Source organism: Cnephaeus nilssonii (genome assembly GCF_951640355.1).
Source record: "Cnephaeus nilssonii genome assembly, chromosome: 1".
NCBI classification, from domain to species: Eukaryota; Metazoa; Chordata; class Mammalia; order Chiroptera; family Vespertilionidae; genus Cnephaeus; species Cnephaeus nilssonii.
This window is the reverse complement of record NC_137072.1, coordinates 17,203,969-17,227,595: the sequence shown is the minus strand read 5'-3', so window position 1 is coordinate 17,227,595 and position 23,627 is coordinate 17,203,969. Positions and strand designations below refer to the sequence as shown.

At 41.3% G+C, this 23,627-nt stretch overlaps 1 protein-coding gene across 6 annotated transcripts in view; it reads left to right on the top strand.

Annotated features, from left to right (window-relative positions):
- Positions 1–23,627, top strand: part of PDSS1 (decaprenyl diphosphate synthase subunit 1) — a 48,286-nt gene that overhangs the window by 22,571 nt on the left and 2,088 nt on the right. For 2 of the 6 annotated variants that reach the window (XM_079773096.1, XM_079773095.1), the window contains exons 5-10: positions 3,777–3,918; positions 6,919–7,030; positions 7,124–7,233; positions 14,215–14,295; positions 14,396–14,509; positions 20,719–20,799. In XM_079773096.1, the coding sequence (XP_079629222.1) occupies positions 3,777–3,918; positions 6,919–7,030; positions 7,124–7,233; positions 14,215–14,295; positions 14,396–14,509; positions 20,719–20,799 (640 nt within the window). The other 4 variants (XR_013813611.1, XR_013813612.1, XM_079773098.1 and 1 more) reach the window with 4 other exon arrangements.

The window sequence follows — 23,627 nt, the reverse complement described above, 5'->3', positions numbered from 1 at the left end:
AATATCTAGCTGTTAGTTCCATGACACTTAAAGCAGAGAGGGGTTTGGGGAGAAATGGAGAGCTGGGCCTGCTGTGGTTTTGCCTGCTGAGAAAGATGGATGTGACAGAGCGGACCAGAGCGTAAAGAGCACGTTCCACCGTCTCAGTAGTTCAAGGACCCAGACTTGGAGCAAGTCAATTCAGTGGCAGATAAAGGTAGTCTGTATGGATATGTGATTAGCATACTGAAAACTTGAACATATGTGTCTTTATCAAGGATTTAGGAAATGCAGTTCACATCCTGAGAGTTGTGTAAAGACAGACTTCATTTGCATTTTAAATAGTGAGTTTGGTGAGAGCCGAACTGATGAGATTCTAATCATATCTTTTAAAACTCCTAGTGACGCAGAGGATGAGAAGAGAGAAGGGCCTCCCTCCCATGATTGTTTTTCAGAGCAGGAGCCTCTGCTCTCCAGCTGTGAAGAGACTTGGGAGGTCCTTAGCACAGGACCTCTGACCTGATGCCCCAGGTTCAGGTCACCCACAGGGATAGGACAGAGCCTCATTCCACTTTCCCACAGTTTATAGGCGGTGCTGCAGTGGGTCAGCAAAGGTTGAGCCTGTACCAAAACCTTTCAGAAAAGCTTCCATTTGGCTTACCAAAAATTAAATTATTACTCCCACTAGACAGAGTTGTGTTCCCCAAACTTGGTGCATCAGAATCACCTGGCATGCTTTTTAAAAATGCCGTTCCTGCGCCCCACCATTAGAGATTGTGATTCAGTGTCTGCGGCCTTTGCCTGCATTTTAGAGGATTGATTCCCATGTGGTGGACCAGGGATAGAAATTTAAGAAACAGTGAGCTTGTCAAAGTTCTGAAAATCAAAGTGAAACACTAATTTTTAGAATTGTCAGGAGAGACAAAGAGAAGAACATTTAAAATAGAACTAGAGCCTTTTGTATGCCACTTGAGAACTCTGTTTGTGTACAACCTCTAGATTTGGGAATAGGAGCTCTCTGTCTCTATTGTTAAAGTGAAACCACATTTGCTATTAATTTATTTGCTTCCCTACTTTGCTCCAACCCAACATAATACATTGCCAAGGTTTGATATTTCTTTTTATAGACAATTTTTCCTCATTGGGGGTATACTTGTAATTTGTTTCAGACTTCACATTATGTATTAGTCTGAATAGGGGAAAACAGTTTTTTTTTAAATCACATGGAAGCTGGATGGAGTGTGTGGGGGAAGTCATTATATTATTATATCTATTTTTGTCTGCTTAAAATTATTCATTATGAAATTTTTGTTTTAATTTTAATGAAGGAAAAACAAGTGTCCTAAAGGTGTGAATCACACACACTCTTTCAGGTGTGATGTACAGAGGACATAGCCAGCTTTCAAGACTCGGGCCTCCTCTGCTCATGCTGGCTCGCCTGCCTGGCTTTCTTACACCTCTCCAAGAGGATGATGGGAGGGTGTGGCAGCTGTTTCACGGCAGGAAGTAGACATGATGCCCAGCTTTTTGAAGGCATGGCTCAGTGTGGCACTTTGGAAATTTCATCTTAAAGATAGTGTGAGACTTTCCTACAGTCTGGAAATTTTGGGTATCTGCCCCACCATTATGCTGTGCTATGCATAAGCAGTGGCAGTATTTTCCAGATAGAAGCTGACACACATTCAAACCTAATTGTATAGGGAAAAGTGCATGAGATAAAATTATAAAGCATTTAAAATGTGGTGTTTGTTCTATGCCAAATAACATTCTAAGCAAGAATCTTGATTTCATCTGTTGAGAATTTAGCCATGCAAAATGCCATTTTCATATACTCATATCGTCTATGAAATTAAAAAATATTTTAAGAAATCTTTATTGTTTTAATATCTTCACAAAAACTCTAGTGTCAGGGAGCACGGCCATTGTAGTGCAGGTTCCCAGGAGGAACCCCTGTCTGCTGGCATGGCTTATGGGAACGAAAGTGGTACCCAACTCATGAGTGCATGAGAAAGGCTAGAGGCCTTAACAGTTTTTTTGAGGTAGTTCCACTACTAATCAGTAGGAAGTGTATATTTTATTAGAAATCCAGCTGATAAAATATTCTAAAAACTAGCCTTTTGTGTTTTGTATATTAAAAAACAACAACTGTAAAAGTCTATATATTTTCTATGCATTAAACTCAAATAAGATAGGGCTCAATAAACTTACCTGAAGAATACATAAGGTCCAAGCTTCCTACTATGGCCTCTGTGAGTGTCTCACTGAGGGATTCAGAACAGCTCGTAGGAGCCATCCGAACCGCCATTTTCGTATTTTAAGAAAGTGGTTTTACAGGATGACTTCTCCCTGCCTTCTGTTGCTTTACTTTTTCCCTCTTGAAAGAATGTGTTGTGATATGGAAGTATTTAGAACTGTTGTGATTGTGACGTATTAATAAATAAGGAGCAGCACTTCACAATTGATTTCAGGGCTAAAAGCAGTTGAAAGCTTCTGAGGTTTAGTTCTAACATCTTAGGTCAGAGGAGCCGGTGAGCTATCACATTATAAAATTGTATTTAAAGCAAAATCAAGAGATATTCTCTTGCTGATGTAGTGTTTGTAGTTAAATTCCAGCAGCTTTAATGTAAGTACATTTCATTTCTCATTGTTTTTCTGCCAGGTTTGAGGAATCAGAATGAGCACTATCTTTTACAGATGTTCAAGATTAGGTTTTTCAAGAAAAAGTCGTATTTTAGTATCCCTCTCACTTTTCTCTCCCCTAAGAGATAACTTGATAATAGTTGAAAAGTGAGCTATTGGGATAAGTGAAACATTTGGTTAACATGTGCTTAAGTCAAGCGTATGTTTCAGGTTATGAAAATTCAGTTGACTATTTCCCCAGTCTGATTTTCTTTAAATTCAGTTTTTTAAAATTCTCATAGATGGTGATGGTAATAATGATGATTAAAAAGAGACTGGGGTGCATTCCCTTTTAACTGTAAAACTCAACATCTTTGAATCTTCTTGAGAGTGTTTATCCTGTAGTTTGTGTTAAATCTGGGAAACAAAAGTAGAAATTTCTAATGTAAAGTTTAAATATAAATTGGAAGAACATTTTTACAAAAATTCTATTTTGGTTATTGATGGGTCTTCTTACTAAGCATTTAAGACAGTATTAAAAGCTTTGAACATCTTGACTGTTGGTTCTCTGATACACTTTTTTAGAATTCTTCTCACCTATCTCACCCCTCCACCTCTAAAATTTAATTGTAACCTAATTGTAAACTTGATCAGCTGACCAAGATCACTATATAAGACAGAAAGATGATTCTTCAGCCTGATGGCAAGATTTCTGCGATGTTTATCCTCTTATTGTTAATCATATGCATTCTACTTCTTAATGCAGTATCCATCTATATATATAAAAGCCTAATGTGCAAAGTGTTCCCATGGGAATTCTACCTGGAGTTCTATCGCTTGCTATGATGTGTGCTGACCACCAGGGGGCGGTGCAGAACAAAGGAAGGCTCCAGCCAGCAGCTGGAAGGCCCTGATTGGTCCTGATCGCCGGCCAAGCCTAGGGACCCTACCCATGCATGAATTTCGTGCACCGGGCCTCGAGTAAAACATAATTTTGGCATAAAACAAATGTTCTCCAAGTGATAGAAATGTCTCTGTAGGAAAGCCAAAAGTTTTCTACGGTTTCTCTTAGAGAAATAAAATTCTTTGTCCTAGATCTGATGTCCAGTTTTCACAAGATGAATGCTGAGAAGGTTATAGGCGGTATCTGTTAAAAAGCATTACTTTCTGTTAACTAGAGATGTGCAAGCCAGCCAGCGCTCCATAGCCTTAATTGCAGAGATGATCCACACTGCCAGTCTCGTTCACGACGATGTCATTGACGATGCCAGTTCTCGGAGAGGAAAGCACACAGTTAATAAGATCTGGGGTGAAAAGAAGGTATGGTTTTTACTTGTTTTTTAATGCTCTTTGGATTACATTTATCTTTCATATTTGTCTCATTAAAAAATTATGCTTCTTCAAATGTGGTCTACCAACTTTTAGAATAGTATTCATATCTTATTTTGTGTGTTTTTTGTTTTGTTCTGTTTTGTTTTGTTAATCCTCACTGGAGGATATTTTTTCCATTGATTTCTAGAGAAGGTGTAAGGGAAGCTTGGGGAGGGAGACATTGATTGGTTGCCTCCTGCAAGCACTGTGATGGGGCGGGAATCAAACCTCTGGTGCACAGGCCAACACTCTTAATCACTGAGCAACATGATCAAGGCCATGACTTATCTTATATAGGTATTTTATAATAGATAATACCACAGAAAAATAAATAATATTTCTGGTTATTCTCAGTTTTCTATAGAATTTCATTTGATTATAAGGAAAGTGGTTTCTGAGGGTATCCAAAAAGCTTATTTCATGAGGAATCATACATTTTACTTTTGGGCTCAGATTCGGTTTAATTCCTTAACCACTTACTGATTGCCACATTATGAGAGTGTCATAAAGCTTTAAAAACGTAAGTAAATAAAACTTTTAAAATAAAAAAATTTAAAATATATACCAAAGGTACTCTTTCACAATGAAAATTTTACCTTTTGAAATAGAGGCTCTATAATTGGGGTTGGTTCATATATTATATTTTAAAACATATTCCTGTATTATTTTATTAGCATTTTTTGAAGGAGCTATACAAAACGGAGAGTGTTGCTGGAGTTGCTTCAGGCATGGGTTGAAAGGATGGGGATGCAGTTGAACAAATAAAAGTGACGATGTACAGGCCTCTGGGAGCCATCTCCCCCACACACTCCTCCATGCTGCCCGCCTGTGAGCGCAGACCTGACGGGAAAGGTTTCCTCTCACCTTCCCCTCGCTCACATAGGCATGGTACTTGGCTCCTGCTGTGCTCTCCTTGCCCTCATTAAGGGAAGAAATGTGTGTTCATTGTTATCTTCACATGCTAGTTTGCTTTAATGTCCTTCACTTTGTTGTGTAATCGAGTCCTGCAATTCCATTTTTAAGATGTTTTTTAAAAATATTTTTTTATTGATTTCAGAGAGGAAGGGAGAGGGAGTAAGAGATAGAAACATCAATGATGAGAGAGAATCATTGACACGCTGCCTCCTGCACACCCCCTACTGGGGATCGAGCCCGCAACCCAGGCATGTGCCCCGATTGGGAATTGAACCTGGGACCCTTCAGACTCTCTATCCACTGAGCCAAACCGGCTAGGGCTGTGAGGTTTTTATTTCAAATTGTAGATTAAAGGTTTTGTGTCTCATTGACAGAATTCCATTCATCAGAACATTGGTAAAGAGAGGGTAGAGTTTTGTTTTGAAAAGGTTGTGGGTAACTCTATGATGTGTCCTGGTGGTCAGCTGTCGGTGTTCAGGGCCTATTCTTAAAGCCTAATTTGGGCTCTTGGTCGGGGAAGAAGATTAAGAGAACAAATGAAGGTCTTCTCCTTGACCAGTCCCCTCTATAACAGCCTCCATTGTTGGGGGCCTCTTTCTGAGTGTGGGTGAAGGAAGGTGGTTCCCGCTGCCATCTGCCTCCTTGAGCTGTGAGACTGGTCTGCCCTGCACAAAGCCACCTGCCAATCTCCTTTTCTGTCCCTCAATCCAAACTGCTATGATAGTGATAAAATAAAAAATTTAAAAGTCACACAGTGCCACCACTATGAGCCCCCATTTCCCTGCCTGAGTTCCCAGACATGCCTGCCTTTAACCCCTCACGCCAGGAAGCCCAGTCTAGCAGCTTCAGTTCCATGTGCTAGAACTTTTGCCTCCAGGAACCCGAGGGCCAGGAGAGGAAAGAGGTAGAAGCTTAGAGGTCTGCTAATGATGTGGTATAGATGGACGGATCTATATGTGCACATATATCTCATAATTATAAAATGGCTTCATATATGTATAGTTATATCAAGATATGTTATATAAAATGACAATTCATTGGTAAACATAGTGAACATCATTAATTTTAGATACTAGAGAAGCATTAGACAATAAAACTTTAAAATGTGGTTTGTTGAAAATTCTATAAATTAAAATTTCTATGAACTCTAGCATTTATAACTAGTTACTCTATAACATAACACTTGGGCATATCTTTTGGTATGAAAGTTAGTGTATTTGATTATAGCATGTAATTCAATTATGTCTAATTTATAGTTAGTTGCAAATACTGTATGGACATCTCACAATTAAAGATTGGAAAAATACTGATTATCTAATATTCCGTGAAAAAACTATTTTGTGTCGAAATGAGAGGCAGTGTAATATAGTGCAGAGAGCATTGAACTTGGAGCCCAGGTGCCTTAGTTGAGTTTTCATTGAGCAAAGTGTGTGTGCCCTGCACTGGGGTAGGCTAAGTCCTCGCTGGGGTAATTATCAGTCCGGACCCTCAAGCACTTCAGTAAATAGGGACTCACCGATTGAGGAAAGTGCACCGTACGCATTGTGCAAGGGTGCTCTGCTCCCTCAGAAGAGGCATCTGATCAGGCTTAGTGGGAGCTGAACCCGGTGCCATTGAGCTAATCACACAAAGGAGCGCTGGAGGAAGAAGGGGAAGGACTTGGGGGCAGAAGAAGCAGTAAGTGCAAAGGCACAAGGAGGTTTGAGGGAGTGGTCCAGCATAACTAAACTGGAAGCAGCTGCTCTTGGAGGGGCTAGGGATGAAGCTGGAGGGTAAGATGCTTTCCATCTCCCGGCATCATTTCTTCAGGTCAGAAGTGGGGAGCTAGACTGGGTAAGCTCTGAGAGCCAATCCAGTCCAAACAATGTCCCAAATCTGGAAGTTTTCACAAAATCCAGTTGAGCAAGAGGGAGGGGAAAACTTACATCTAAGATGGCCCCTTCCTCTCATTCTGTTTGTAGCTTCTGAGAAGTCAGCTTCATTGTTGGCACCCTTGCCCTGACACTTTTCTCTGAAAGGTTTTTTCTTTTCTAGGCTGTTCTTGCTGGAGATTTGATTCTTTCTGCAGCATCTATAGCTCTGGCACGAATTGGAAACACAACTGTTATATCTATTTTAACCCAAGTTATTGAAGATCTGGTGCGTGGTAGGTTAATTCCGACTTTTCTTTTTTTATTCCATCTTAGTATGTAGCTGGGTAATAAAACCATGTCTCAAATAACCCCTTTCCTTCTTTTAGGTGAATTTCTTCAGCTAGGGTCAAAAGAGAATGAGAATGAAAGATTTGCACACTACCTTGAAAAGACCTTCAAGAAGACTGCAAGTCTGATAGCCAACAGTTGTAAAGCAGTATGTACGTTCTGTCTTTTTTCAAGTTAAAAAAAAAAAGCCTCATAGCTCTTTCTTGGGAGTTAATTCTCCTAGAAAAAAATTCACTGGAGAACCTTAAAATAGTACCACAAACCCCAAGAGGTCATTGAGAAAAGAATTAACCCCAAACAGTGGAGAACTTCTGCTGTTTTCATATTTCTGTCTTCTTTTGCTATGCAGATATTCACTTTTTATCTCCCCCATCTCCTCTCCACCCCCCCTCCCCGCAAGTGTTTAATCCAAATAAGCTTTAGTCACTAAATCTAATTTCCAAACTATGTTATCTTTTGGACAGCTTATGAGTAATTCTTTTCATGATTGCTGTCCCATAAAAAGTGTATGAAGTGCTGTGTTACCCAGAAAAAATTCTTTTCATGATTGCTGTCCCATAAAAAGTTATGAAGTGCTGTGTTACCCAGAAAAAATGTCTAACTATTGTACTAGATTGTACTAGTGTTTTGTGTTTTTTTATGAGTAGTAGATTCTCCCATTATTTTTATGTGAAATATAAACAAGCCATTTTTCTTCAGAATATAAATTGTGAACCATAACATTTTCTTTACTTAGCATTCTCCCTGGCCTTTCCTCCGCTGTCCACACTTTTTTTTTTTAAAGCTCAGTTAGCATTGTCCTTAATTATGTGTGGTGTCCAGTGCTAGCCCATAAAAAATGGGAGTTCTCTCCATAGAATTATCCCTGTTATATGTCTCAGCCTAACAGATGTAACAGAGAGGAAACCTGGGCAAGTAATAGTCCCTTGTAATTAAAGCAACAAGAAAGACAACCAGTAAGGGGCAAGTGTCCATGCTGTCATGATACACTCCTAACATCATTACAGGTAAAGAGCTTTTCCTCAGGCCTCGGGTAAAAAAATCCCTTGCCAATCGTGTCTCTATTTTGAAAAGTGTCAAGAAATGGATAATTGTGAGCCAGAAAAGAACAAGGACAACATTTTCTTCCTAAAAAAGACCTAATTGAAACCCAAAGGAATGTAAATTATGTAGAACATGTTGGCCATGATTTCAGCCACTTTTGTCTTTATTAAAGGGGCTATTTTTATTTCCAAGAAATTGAAAGTTTTTTTAAAAAAGAGAGACAGATGTGCCCTGGCCTGTTTGCTCAGTGGTTAGAGCATTGGCCCATGGACCAAAGGGTCTTTGATTTGATTTCTGGTCCAGGGCATGTACCTCGTTGCAGGCTTGATCCCGGGCCCTGGTTGGGATGCGTGTGGGAGGCAATCATTGGATGTGTCTCTCTTACATCGATGTTTCTCTCCTCTCTCTCTCTCTCTCTCTCTCTCTCTCTCTCTCTCTCTCTCTCTTTCTCTTTTTCTTCCCCCCCTCTTTCCTCCTCTCCACTCTAAAAATCAATGGGAAAAATATCCTTTATAAGGATTAAAAAAGAGAGAGATTGATGAAAATATGATAGACACGAATGCCAACTAAAAGAATGACCTATTTAAAAGGGTCCATAAAGCTGTTCCATTAATTGATCATACCCTTGATCACCAAAGTTTCTGTGAAGATCAATTTCCATCCTTACGAGGCCCCCTGGTGTGTTCAGTGAAGCTTGCTGATGGTTTCACCAACTTGAGCCTGCGGTTAGAAGCACTCGCAGGTAGAGAGACTGTTGGAACTAGAAACACTGAGAATCGTTGTCCACACAAAGTGGACATCCCATAGGCACGTGGCAGCGGCACCACTTGGAGCCAGCACAGGAACGAATGCCCTCAGTGATTAAATCCTATGAAAGGGCCAAGGAGATGAGCCCAATTCATCCAAGAAAGGAGTAATTGTGGTCCCAGACCTCTGCTTAGGAAGCCAAGACATTATAGCACATGTATTGGTTTATAAAGAGCACCTTGTTCTTCACAGATTAGCAAGTGAACAGTGGATGCGAATGTTGACATGGCTCACCCTGTTAAATATGAAATGTGTTATTCTGTCCACTGGGAGGCATGCTGGCATCATCCCAGAACTACCCACTTCCATGGGATGTATTCCTAAATTCCAGCCTATTAGAATAACAAAGCAAAATCAGTGTGGGCTTTCTGGATAAAAGTTTACATATGTAAGTGTATATGGGTAGATATATTCCAAAGGTGTTATGTTTTCAAAATTGCTATTTTTATATAGCCCTGGTATTTAAAATGCAAGTATATGTGGACTCCAGAAGAATGCATGCAAAGCAAATTACAGATGCCAAAAGGAGGGGATAAAGAGAATTTAAACATCAGGATTATTAGAGAACTAATAGAATTCCATGATGTTATAAAACTTTAAAGAAATTTAGCAGCTTATAATTCACTAGAGGCCCGGTGCACGAAATTCGTGCAAGGGGGAGGCGGTGTCCCTCAGCCCAGCCTGCATCCTCTCCAAACTGGGGCCCCTCGAGGGATGTCCAACTGCCCGTTTAGGCCCGATCCTTGGATCCCTCTCACAATTCAAGACTGCTGGCTCCCAACTGCTCGCTTGCCTGCCTTCCTGATTTCCCCTAACCGCTTCTGCCTGCCAGCCTGATCACTCCCTAACCACTCCCCTGCCAGCCTGATTGATGCCTAACCACTCCCCTGCCAGCCTGATTGCCCCTAACTGCCCTCCCATGCTGGCCTGGTCACCCCTAACTGCCCTCCCCTTCAGGCCTGGTCCCCCCACAACTGTCCTCCCCTGCTGGCCTGGTCACCCCTAACTGCCCTCCCTGCAGGCCTGGGTCCCCCCAACTTCCCTCCCCTGCTGGCCTGGTCACCCCTAACTGCCCTCCCCTGCAGGCCTGGTCCCCCCAACTGCTCTCCCCTGCAGGCCTGGGTCCCCCCAAACTGCCCTTCACTGCAGGCCTGGTCACCCCCAACTTCCCTCCTCTGCCGGCCTGGTCACCCCTAACTGCCCTCCCCTGCAGGCTTGATCACCCCCAACTGCCCTCCTTTGCAGGCCTGGTCCCTCCCAACTGCCCATCTTGTGGCGGCCATCTTGTGTCCACATGGGGGCAGCCATCTTGTGTGTTGGAGTGATGGTCAATTTGCATATTACTCTTTTATTAGATAGGATAGAGGCCTGGTGCATGGGTGGGGGCCAGCTGGTTTGCCCTGAAGGGTGTCCCGGATCAGGGTGGGGGTTCCCTTGGGGTGTGGGGCGGCCTGGACAAGGGGCCTGTGGTGGTTTGCAGGCCGGCCACGCCCCCTGGCGACCCAAGTGGAGGCCCTGGTATCTGGGATTTATTTATCTTCTATAATTGAAACTTTGTAGCCTTGAGCGGAGGCCAGGGCCAGCCAGGGCAGGCAGGAAGCTTGGCTTCCTCCATTGCCAGGGGCAACCCGAGCCTCCGGCTGGCTCCAGCTCTGTGGTTGCCGCCATATTTGTTGGGTTAATTTGCATACTTGCTCCTGATTGGCTTGTGGGCATAGCGGAGGTATGGTCAATTTGCATGTTTCTCTTTTATTAGATAGGATTCTACTAAGGACACCATTACTTCACTCTGTTTTTAACCACTCACAGTATTTTAGTGGAAATAGTAATAAAATCTAAGAGAGGGCTATCTAGGATTGTTTTGTGGCACTGGTTGGCTATGAACGTAGAAGTAATCTTAAATGATTGGCTATTTATTTATATACATAGTCATGCCAAGTACATCGTGTAGCTTTCCAGTGAAGGTATGACTTGTTCTCCAGAAAATCTGATGGGAATGAGACCTGAGAGGTCTGTTTGCCATCCAGTGTTACTCAGTCTGACTGACAGTGGCTGAGCTGGGATTTGAACCAAGAACTGGATATGGTATTCCTATATTCAGTTTTCCTCTTTTTTTCTGAATTTATGTGGGTGCATGTGGCTGGAATCAATAAGCTGTCTTTCTATTATTTAGTTTTCAATGATACAGAGTGCCACCACAGAACTTTATGTGGGTCATATTTATAGAATACTGTTTTTTGGTTATGTTATTATTATTTAACTAGAAGCCCAGTGCATGATTAAATCATGCACGTGTAGGGTCCCCTAGGCTTAACCTGCCATCCAGGCCATATCCACTGCCCCGCAAAGCCTAGCACGCTCCGCAGACACTGCTAGCAGCCTGCTCCCCGCTTTTGATGGCAGGGCGTCTGCTGGTGCTGGAGCGGACACACAGCTCCCCGCTTTCGATCGCAGGGGAGCTGGCTGTCTGTCCGCTGGTGCACCAGGCCTTTCGAAAGCCTCCGGCGCGGCAGAGGCTTTCGAAAGGCCTGGTGCCGGAGTGGACAGACAGCCAGCTCCCCCGCTTTCGCTCCCCGCTTTTGATGGTCCGCAGCAGGACGTGGGCTCGCTGCCCCAGAGGCCCCTTCTGTGCCGCAGCACAGCCATGGCGCAGACACTGAGCTCGCGCCGCCGCTGGCGACGCGAGCTCAGCGTTCCACCAGCCCAATCAGCCACCCCGAGTCCCGCCCCCTGCACCTCCCGCTGGCCCAATCATGGGCGTAGCGGAGTGATGGTAATTTACATATTACCCTTTTATTATGTAGGAAGGATATACAGATAGACCTTATTCAGATTTTGCCAATTGTTTTAACACTGTTAAAACAAATGGAAACAATTTTTTTCTGGTCCAAGATCCAATCCACGCTCTCATGTTGCATTTAATTGTCGTGCATCTGTAGTCTCTTTTGTTCTGGAGCAGCTCTCATCTTTCTACTCGTGAGGTTCACTTGGTCACCTGATTAGGGTGGTGCCTGCCAGATTTCTTCACTTTCACGTTCACATTCCCAGTCTCTGGTTTAGCATCTATTTATAATCCTTTCCTGAGACAGTTATTACTACGCTGGTTGCCAAATGAATAATTCCATTATTCCTCTGCATCACATTTCTACATTGAGTTGGTATTTTATTCTGAGAAAGTTTTTTTTAATCGTCACCTGAGAATATTTTTTCCATTTTTTCTTTTTTTTTTTTTTCAGAGAGAGTGGAGGGGAGGGACAAGGGAGAGAACTACCCACTTTCGTGGGATTTATTCCTAAATTCCAGCACCATTAGAATAAAACAAAATTAACATGGGCTCTCTGAATAAAAGTTTCTACATGTAGAAATATATGGGTAGAAATATTCCAAATATTCTAAGAGAGAGAGAGAGAGAGAGAGAGAGAGAGAAACAGAAACATCAATGTGAGACACATTGATTGGTTGCCTCCCACATGCACCCTGACTGAGGGGCTGGGGATCAAGCCTGCAACCCAGGTATTTGTTCTTGACCTGGAATCAAACCTATGGACCAATGTTCTAATTACTGAGCCAAATCGGCCAGGGCTATTTTAAGGAAGATTTTTGTCTATGGACTCTTGGTTTCTTATTTTATTCTTTGGATTATAATCCTTTATTGTTATTTATTTTAATGCCCAATTGCCCCAAATTTAACCAGTGGGGAAGGCCCTTTAACCTTGCTCCTGCGTCCGATGAACATATCCCTAGTATTTGTAATTGTGAACTATTGGAAACCTAAATGCCTGAGTGGCTGAGGAAACCATGGTCTGTCCACACAATGGGATACGATTCTGTCAGCACTTCCTTCGTTTCTGGGAGCTCTATCTGGCTTTCTTGTGGAGGATCAATGTAGACACTTCCTCTCCCCTTCCCCCGTTTTGGTTTTTACTGTCTTTGTTCCCTAAAACTGGGCCTGGGCCTGCTCAGCATGCTCAGCAGAGCAGTAGGAACTGCACGCAGGTGGCCGGTGCCAGCTACTTTTTTGTAGTTTTAAGAAAGACTTAGCTAAAAGTCTTACTTCTCCCCACCGGAAAGGAAAACAAATACGGAGGAGACCGCAGGACCAGGGAAGATCATTTGATAATGAAAGAACAATATTTATGTTTGAAGCATGAGGCTTTAGGCAATTACAAACATTTCAGAAATAAGTGGAATCACTAAAAACCTATTTTAAAAACAGACTACAAATGGGGAAATATGTATGGCATCTTTGTGTGTATGATTATATTAGATACCATATCCCTAAAAATAAGGACTAGAAAGATAACAAAGAAAACCAACAATTGGGACAATTGTCAAGTGCTAGAAGCCAGAATTTCACATATTGAAATCTCTTTATTTCACATTTCAAAATTGGTCTAGTATAGCTTGGCTTTTCCTAAGCAGTGGGAAAGAGGGTTTATCCTGTGAAAAAAGGGAGAGAAAGGATAGTTTTCTTAGAATTTAAGGAAATTATCTGAGACTAAAGTCCTTTCATTAAGACCACAGGTATAGTTGACCCTTAAACAACCCAGGTTTAGACTGTGCGAGTTCGCTTACATGCAGGTTTTTATCCAGTAAATACTGTAAATGTATTTTCCTTAGGATTTTCTTCACACTTTTCTCTAACTTGATTGTAAGAATACAATATACAGTATATAATATACATAATATTAATAACATGCAAAATATGTATTAATCGACTGTTATTTCTAAGGTTTCAGTCAACAGTAGACTATTAGTAGGTAAGTTTTGGGGGAGTTAAAAGTTATATGTGGCCCTGGCCGGTGTTGTTCAGTGGTTAGAGAGTCGAGCCATGCATCAAAAAGTCACAGGTTCAATTCCCGGTCAAGGGCACGTACCTGGGTTGCAGGTTCAATGCCCAGCCCAGTTGGGTTACGTGCAGGAGGCAACCAATCGATGTTTCTCTCTCTCTCTTCCCTTCTTCCTTTCCTCCCTCCCACTCTCTAAAAATCAATAGAAAAAACATCCTCTGGTGAGTATTAATTGAACAAAAACAACAAAAAAAGTTATATGTGGATTTTTACTGCCTGGGGGTCAGCGCCCATAATTCCACATTGTTCAAGGGTCAGCTGTACTTGCGCATGTTTGGTCTCCTGATAGCAGTATTTCCTGGTTGTACACCATCTAGCCTCACTGCCTCTTACTTAAGGGAACGGATGTCTGACTCCTGCCATGCAGTGTTTGGCTGCCTTGCTCCTGCCTGCCAGCCACTTATCTCGGAATTCTTTTTCTGTTCCAGGTCTCTGTCCTAGGATGCCCTGACCCAGTGGTGCATGAGATTGCCTATCAATATGGAAAAAATGTGGGAATCGCCTTTCAGGTTGGTCCGCTTTGTAAGACTGGCCTGTCAGTACAGTGGGAAGCATGGCCGTGATGTTGGGATGGTGGTGTTTATGACATTCCTTTTGTCCTTCCACTAGCTAATAGATGATGTACTGGACTTCACCTCATGCTCTGAGCAGATGGGCAAGCCAACATCAGCTGATCTGAAGCTCGGGTTAGCCACTGGCCCTGTCTTATTTGCTTGTCAGCAGGTAGGTTTTGGACAAGTCCTTTGGACACAATGCTGTGCAGCCCTACAGAACCACTATCCTCCAGGCACAGCTAATGGAAGTTTAGATAATATTTAGGAAAGCATCTAGGTCAGAGACCTCTATCTACATTTGATCCTGGCTCTGTGACTGAAATGTTGGGGTCCATCATTGCACCTCTAAGCTTTATGTTTCCTTTTGTAAAACTGATATGATTACAACCTTCATGCTAGGGTTGTTGTGAGGATTAACAGATAATATTCATGGAGATACTTTGTAAATTAAGTGCTGTATGCATTTAAGATAGCATTATGATTATTTCCATGTATTTGGAGCACTGACAAAGTGGTTTCCACATTTGATTATAGGGCTGGACTTTGGGTGTGCCTCAGAACCCCTTACAAAGGCACAGGAAGGGCCTCCAAGCTTAAGAAATTCTGAGAAATTCTCCAGTTCCAGAAGTTTAATGGGACTGTTTGCTGCTCTCAGAGAGCCTCGGGCACTGCCTCAAAATGTCAAGAAGTCAGTGGAATGCACTGCTAAAACCACATAGTTCCTTCTTCCTCCAGATTGAGGGGCTGTCAATTAAGGAAGTAAGTAAAGCTGCCTTCATATTCTTAATATAGATGAAAAGCTTAGGAGGCTCCAAAGATACTGCAGTGACTTGCAGGGCAGACTGTCCCATAGCCTGCTCTGGACGTTTTGGCTGCGCCAAATGTACTTTGGAAGAAGTGGGACGTTGGCTTGTATTTGGACATCTTTTTAATAGATTTCATCTTAGTAGTATTTAATTATTTTGCAAAGCAGTAAGATGTGCATCACTATGCCATGAAATTAAAAATTAGCTCTTTGGTCTGAAATTTTAGTAACTTTTAGTATTTTAGAAATTTTGCCTCTATACTTCCCCAAAATTTACAAAGATAAATCATGCCTTCCATAGAACTCAATGATTCTGTTTGAATATTATAGAAACCAGTGACCGACCTTGCTTTTGGTCTGTTTCTGACCAACAAAAGGAGATATCATCTTTTCCCCACAATCTAGTACAGCCAAACCAGGACAGTTCTTCTCAGGAGAGGGTGATGGCCAGGTTACCTTGGGAAGCACACTGGACAGCAGTCAGTGGAGGAGTGGGGGCTGTGCGATATGGGAGCGCTTTGTGGAGGCATCTGTCCGCATTACTGGGCTTCATCCTCTCAGAATGTTGAGGCAGAGAAGTGAAAGATGTGCTATAGAAGGGTCTTTTCTCCTATTGAGACTAACTCGCCAGCCCAAAACTCAAGCATGTTAATACACTGCCAAATTCTGACAAAAATTTATACAATCCCCTTATATACATTAAAGCATGAGTGAGGAACATTTTCTTTACCATTAAGCCACAAAAACAGAGTATTCATGAGCCATGTAAAGGTATGCCCGAGATTAGAAAGATCAGTCACTGGTTACCATCTACACAATTTAAAAAATCAATCTACTCCTCAAAACCTGGGAGTAAATGTGAATAAAGAAGAATAAGATGGACTGATTGCACCGAGATTCAACCAACTTGGTCAATATCCCTTTAGCTAGGCTCTGAGGTTATCTGGAGGACTAAGGGACAGGCCTCTCCCCGAAGCACCTCACAGTCTACTACAAAGCAGTCTTAATCCTTCCTATAGAATAAAGAGGTAATATGCAAATTAACCCTCACAAGATGGCTGCCTACAACCAGGCCGGCAGGGGCGTTAGTGAGGGACGACCAAACGACGGGTCTCTTGTGCATTTATAAATTGTTTTCAAATAAGCTTACACTCTACTAAAGATTACACTGTCAAAAAAGGGATTCTTGGCCAGAATTTTGGGGTAAAACAAGTTCCAAAAATAACATAGAATGTGCAGTATTTCCATTTAACGAAAATACATTGTTTTCATAGTTTGCAAAGGATTCTTTTAGACATTATCTCTAATCTAACAAATCCTCTTTTGTGGTATTATATCCACAAAAAAATAAGAAAGTGATGCTCAAACTTGGCCAAAATTAAACATTTAGTAAAGAGCACAGCAGGCAGTTAAACGCTCCAAGTCTTCTAAGACCACTGTTCATGTTATTGCACAGTACAGCATTGCTGCCACTGTTGTGAATGCTAGTGCCTGGTGAGCTGGTCTCCAGGAGGTCTCCCACAGAATAGGCATGGCTCTGACAATGCACTGACAGCACTCACAGAAGAGCCTGTGTCAGCTTTCATGGTTTGTGATTAACCTAGCCATTTAGTGGAGAAGTTAGCTGTAAGGTGTTTGTACTTTTTGTCCATAGGCAGGTGAGCTTTGTTTGCATATTAGAAAAATCTGTGTTTGAACTTTTCCATTTGTGACACTGAGTCTCACTTGGACCAAGACAATCAACCTTGGGAAGTGGCTTTTCCTTTTTAATTTAGCGCGGGGAACTTGGCATTTGTTGGATCCAGCAACTTGACAGAAACTTTCTCTCTGGAATTCACTACTTTTGACATCTCTCTGAAGGGGTTTCTTTTTTCTTTTTTTTAATCTTTATTTTTGAAAGCATTACATATGTCCCCTCCTTCCCCCCATTGACATCTTCTAGCCCATTCCCACTCCCCACCGCAGCCTTCACCACCCTATTATCTATGTCCATGGGTTCTGCATATATGCATGCAAGTTCTTCGGTTGATCTCTTCCCACCCACGCACCCAGCCTCCCCTGCCTTCCCTCTAAGATTCCAGTCTCTGAAGGGGTTTCTTGATAGCAAACAGTTGATACAAGGGGTTTAAGAAAAGGTTGGAGATTTCTAGAGAGATCCCAGTGGGACAGTGTCCTTTCATGAGTATGTGTGTACATATTTTCTTTAAGAAGAAAAACCTCAGGTTAAATCTTTTATGTGTGTGTTTTGTTTTGTTTCTTATCCTCACGCAAGGATATTTTTCCATTGATTTTTAGAGAGAGTGGAAGATAGAGGGAAAGACAGAATTACCGATGTGAGAGGAACACATCAATTGGCTGCCTCCTGCACACGCCCCGACTGGGGCTCAGGCTGGGGAGGAGCCTGCAACCGAGGTACATGCCCTTGACCGGAATCAAATCCATCTACAGGCCAACTCTCTATCCACTGAGCCAAACTGGGTAGGGCCTAAATCTTTAAAGAGGATATAGGTCTGAGATTTTGAAATCTTCAGAAACAAAATGGAAGTGGTGTGTTTGTGTGAGACTACATTAGTGAGTTCTCAAATATCCTTTAAGAGATATTATCCTTTTCCTTTCTTCCTCTGCTTCTCTTATTTACTAAGTCTCCAGACCTAAATGTCAGACCATAGCTGTACTTCCAGCTGCCATCACCATCCCCAGCCCCAGCCCCTGCACCAGCTGCACAGGCTTCTGCTATTGTGACTAGTTGGTGCCTTAAAGAGTGACCTAAGTTTTGTTTAAGCACACTCCAGTTTATTGATCCTTTTAGTTTAGTTTATGGTATAGCTTAGATTTCACAGAGTTAGAATGTGGTTTTCCTACTTTTAAAAACAGAGACTGGGCCAACAAAACTTTTCTTATTTCTCAGTAAATCTGCAGGCAGGCAACTGTTCTTCCCGTTATGTTTCTCATTTCTTCTCCAATACACATGAAGGGGACAGAGGAGTCTAGGGAAGCGTTCGGTATTTGCATAGTAAAACTGCACACAATACATGTTTCAAAGGAAGGACATAGTCACATTTAATGCAAATATTTTTTTTCAAATTTTGCTTTATCAATGCTTTTTATAGTAAAAGGAATTAAAAAGCCATGTAGTCAGCACATTTTACCACACTTGTTGGTATTGCAGAAAAAACTCATAACCATGAACAAGGTGATTTTACCAGATGCCCAGGACAGTAGTACATCAGCTTTGAGAATATAAGCTTCTAGAAAGCCAATTTTGGAATGTGGTATTAATTTTTAAAATGCTTTTCTACCATGGAATATTATGCAGCAGTAAACAAGAGGGATCTCTTACCCTTTGAGACAGCATGGAGGGACCTGGAGAATATTTTGCTAAGTGAAATAAGCCAGTCAGAGAAAGACAAGTATCACATGCTATCTATCACTCATATGTGGATTCTAAAGAACAAAATAAGCTGATGAACAAAATAGATCCAGGGGCATAGAAGCATGGAACAAACTATGGAATCTCAGAGGGAAAGAGGGGGAGGGGTGGGTGGGAAGAGATGAACCAATGAATTTATATGACTACATGCATAACCAATGGACACAAACAATAGTGTGGTGAAGGTGTGGGCTAGAGGGGTCAATGGGGAAAGGGGTGGGGGTATCTGTAATACTTTCAACAAGATAATTTTTTTAAATGCCTTTTAGCCTGGCTGGTATGGCTCAGTGATTGTGTGTTGACCCATGCCCCAAGAAGTCTCCTATTCAATCCCCAGCAGGGGGCAGCCAATCAATGCATCTGTATGATGTTCTATCTCTCCCTCTCCCGTCCTCTCTGAAATCAATAAAAATGTTTTTTAAAATGCCTCTTAACAACTGTTAAATTCTGTGGTTAAAATTTTAACTGCTAAAATAGGCTGCTTTGAGCTTTCCTGATTTGTTTCTTGTGAAGCTTAAATTATTTTATTCTTAAAAGACCAGTAACTAAAGCAAATTACTGGTCTTCATTTAATAACCAACCGGTTGCTGGCTCTTTAAATATTATGAGTAACTTAGCACCTATACCTGTTTAGAACTTCGTTCTGACACATACTTAGCTCTGAAAGGAACACTCTTAATTCCTCATCTGCCATCATCTGTTTGAGGTTTTCTGTGTGTCCTATTTTTGTTTCTAGGATTACTAACACTGTGGTGGTGGTTTCAGTAGAACAACTTATTTCACCCTTCAGGCTCACTGCCAGGGAAAAACTATGGCAACTGCTGTAAGCACTGACGTATCCAAGTCCAAACACCATTTGACTTCTTACTTTGTGGAACCACAAGCTGTTAGAGCTACTGGATTTCGGATCATGTAGTTCAGCTCCTCCGTGACATAGATGAGGAGGCTAGGACCCAAGACACTGAGGAACTGGCAGCACTTACACAAGAGGCTGGATCTGGAAACGGTGCCCTGGCTTCCTAGTTCTATTATTGGTGACAGTTCTCCTAAATTGTTGCTAAGTGTCATAGAAGATAGGTTTTTCTTTCTTCAATGCCTTTTGTGCCTGTTTTCTCTTTTCCTCTTATTACTATTAGCTTAACACTGGTTTTCTTTATAATTTACTACAGTAGCCTGACTGGTATTTCTACCTCTCTCTCCTCTAAGTCAATGGTTTTTCATCCTTGGCTGCACAATAAAAACACGGAGTTTTTAAAATCCTGATGCCAGGGCCAGACCCAAGCCAATATAATCAGTCTTTGGGAGCAGGTCCAGGCAAGTGTGTTATTAACCCCCAGGTGATTCCAGTGTGCAGTCAGCAGTGAGTACCGCTGTACTGATCCAGTCCACTCCACAAGCTGCTAAGGCAGAGCTCTGCTTGTAATACCTGCTGCTCAGAAACCCCAGTAGCTTTTAAGTGTCACTCAATTTATTGATTTTTTTTTTTTTAAGAGAGAGAGCAAGCGAGCATGGAAGGAAAAAGGATAGAAAGATGGAAACATCAATGAGAGAGTAACATTGATTGGCTGCTTCCTGCATGCCGCCTACTGGGGACCAAGCCCGCAACCTGGGCATGTGCCTCCACCAGGAATCAAACTGGTGACCTCTTGGTTCATGGTTGGACACTAAAACACTGAACCACACCAGCCGGGCCAAATGTCACTCAATTTAATACTAAAAAAGTAGAATGCTAATTCACACCCTCATCCTAACCCAGTGATTCTGGAAATGTTGGCAGACACTAGAACCTGTGAGAAATGCATGCTCCCCCCCCCCACCCCAACTGAATTAAAAACTTGGGGTGATTCTGGTGCAATCAAAAGTTCGAGAACCATAAAAGAAGTCAGGAGATTTTACTACTTAGCAGTGGGCCACGGACAGAACAGAACATCAGAATGAGTACTGTGCCCCCGCCCTGTCCCTGGGCATGGAAAATGGGTATCTTTCTTAGCTCTGCTTCTTTAATTGCTACAATTTATTGCTCTTCTGACAAGAACAAATCACCTTTTTGTTTTTCCCTATTGTTTCCTATTGTTACAAACTAGTATTAGAACATTTGATTCTGCCAGGAGCAATAAATAGATTTTTCTTTCTTTATGTTTAGTTCCCAGAAATGAATGCTTTGATAATGAGACGGTTCAGTTTGCCAGGAGATGTGGACAGAGCTCGGCAATATGTACTACAGGTAAGATTATTCTAAAAGAAAAAAGGCATTAGCAGATACAATGTGGGAAAGTTTTTTTAACCAAGCAAATAACAATAACATTATATTTTAGATACAAGACCAAGTTTAGTCCATTCTTGATTTGACAAAAACTCTTCAGAAGGAAAAACTTGTATAATTTATTTTTCTTCCAGAATTCTTTCCAGTGATGCTAATTTAATTGGCCTTGGGATTGGACATTAACAGTTTTTCAAAGCTACCCAAGTGATTCTAATGTGTTGAGATCCATTGGTTTGGAACCAGTCTCCCCACATCCATCAGCAGCATGAAGATTCTCCCAGTCACCAGACTTGCCTCCAACCTAGTCCAGGCCCTCAGTAGTATAGCAATCTACTCAAAATTGGCTTTTTCCTACTCTATCCTATATAACTGCCATAAAGGTGTGATTAAAGATATGTTAACTTAAAAAATTAAACCAACATAGGCAAACTGAACTCTTTAACCGTCGGAGCTATAAGCTTATTTCAAATATATTGCCACATATCCTCAGAGCTTTTTGTTGAAGCCAGATCTTTCTGTATATTTTAAGTTTTGATGACTATCTTTTAAGAATGAGCTCTTTCTAGTATCCAAATCTAAAATCACTTGGAACTAGTAGATCTAGTTAATGAGATGAATCGAGTAAACAGTTTTTAGTAAGCAAATATGGACTGAGAGCTATAATTAGTACAATACTTGGAAGAATTCCAAATAATTACCTTAATTTCCAAAAAGCAAAATTCCTTCAAAGGGTATGTTTCTCTTTTAACTCTCCATACTGTTAAGCATCATAATTTGCTATGGATTACCACCCTTTGGAGGGTAGGTGGCAGCACTAGTAAAAACTCAGTATGAGAGGGGGCTGTAGCGGATAAAGTTGCTGTGCCTGGGAGAGGATCTGGCTCCAGAAGTAACAGTGTTACCGAAGGCTCGGGAGCAGTGGGACTAAGGACAAATTAATTGTAGCTCTTACTGTACAACACTGTAAAACAAGCCTGTGCATCAAAGCACCTAGAAAAAAAGTCACAGAACAAATTCTCCAGTTCTAGCTCCCTTTCCACCCAGAGTTCCTAATCACCATTCCCTCATTAAATATGAATGGACAACTAGTATTTAGTAGGATTACTAAATAACTGATTAAAGTTTGCTGAATGAAAGAGGACTAAGATAAACAAAGAAGAAAAATATAATTAAGGGGGTTCAAAAAATAACTGCACTCATAAAACAAGAACAGGATATTGTCTTTAAACAATGAAAAAGAATGAGCTCTGAGAAATTTTAAATGACTGGAAACTAACTCCTAAGAAAAGTAGGAACATGGAATTGAGAAAATCATCCAAGATGTAAAACAGCAAGGGAAGAAAATGAGAAAAGCTCTTAAAGAGCATCAGCACAATCCTGTAACAAATACCAGCAGGCAGTGAACACGACCTTCCAAATAAATGGTAATGAAACATTTTAAACCTACAATTCTATATCTAGTCCAGTAACTCTGAATGCAAGTCATTATCACACTTAAGGACTAAACAGCTGGCTTCCAATACCCATTTTCTGGGTAAGTTATTTGTGGATGTATTTCAGCAAAAGTGTGAAAACCCCAAGAGGAAGACGTGAATACTAAAACAATGAACCCAAGAAGAGTTCAATAAAAAGTCATCCTGCAATGGTAATTGTACAAGAGCTCATATATATATACTAGTATATATGTAACAAATAGAATGATTAAGGAATTAGAAATATTAGGAATTTGAGCTCCATTCCCAAAGAGGAAGAAAAGGAGGCAGTTACATTTGCAAGTGTGTTCTTGTAGTACTGTAAGGCACAGCCAACTAAAATGTGTCACTGTGTCAGTTGGTAGAGTATAGAAAATCAGAGGCCTTTCAACGTGAGGAATATTCTACTCAATGATAGAGGCATCATGAACTTGGAACCATGGAGAAGGAAATAAAATTGCTGACTTAATCATACTGTACCCATTTTTATATTACGGAAATGTAAGCTTTCAATAATGTAAAGTGTGCAGCTTTTTTTAAAAATATATTTTATTGATTTTTTTACAGAGAGGAAGAGAGAGGGATAGAGAGTTAGAAACATCGATGAGAGAGAAACATCGATCAGCTGCCTCCTGCACACCCCCTACTGGGGATGTGCCCGCAACCAAGGTACATGCCCTTGACCAGAATCGAACCTGGGACCCTTGAGTCCGCAGGACGACGCTCTATCCACTGAGCCAAACCGGTTTTGGCAAGTGTGCAGCTTTTAGAAAAAACAAAAACAAAAACACATCGTTACAAAATAGAATGCAAACCTGTACGTAGTGTTAAGGTACAGTTCAAAGTGGAAAGAATTTGGATCATAGGATGTGTAGGTTAAATCCTCATCTTTCTTAGCAGATAGGCAATAGATAATAACTAATATTGATAATTAAATTTTAAAAAAAATGGATAAAAAAGCTGGTGCCTTTAAAAGAGAACTCAGCTCTTGTGTACATTTTCATCATCAGCTTTGTGTACATTTTCATTATGTACATTTTTTTAACTTCCACTTAAGATTTTTTCATTTAAAAATTTATTGTATAGATATTTTATAACAACTTGTTAAGAAGTTCTAGTACTTAAAAATAGATGGCTAAGGGGCTGGGAGGAAGAGGGGTGGGAATGGGAGATAACTGTAGTACTATCAACAATAAAAATATCCGATCTAATACAAGGGTAATATGCAAATTAACCATCACTCCATCACAAAGATGGTGGTGCCCAGTCCTCTCAGCCCCGCCGGAGTCCCCCAGTCGGGGGTGTGGGGGGGGGGGC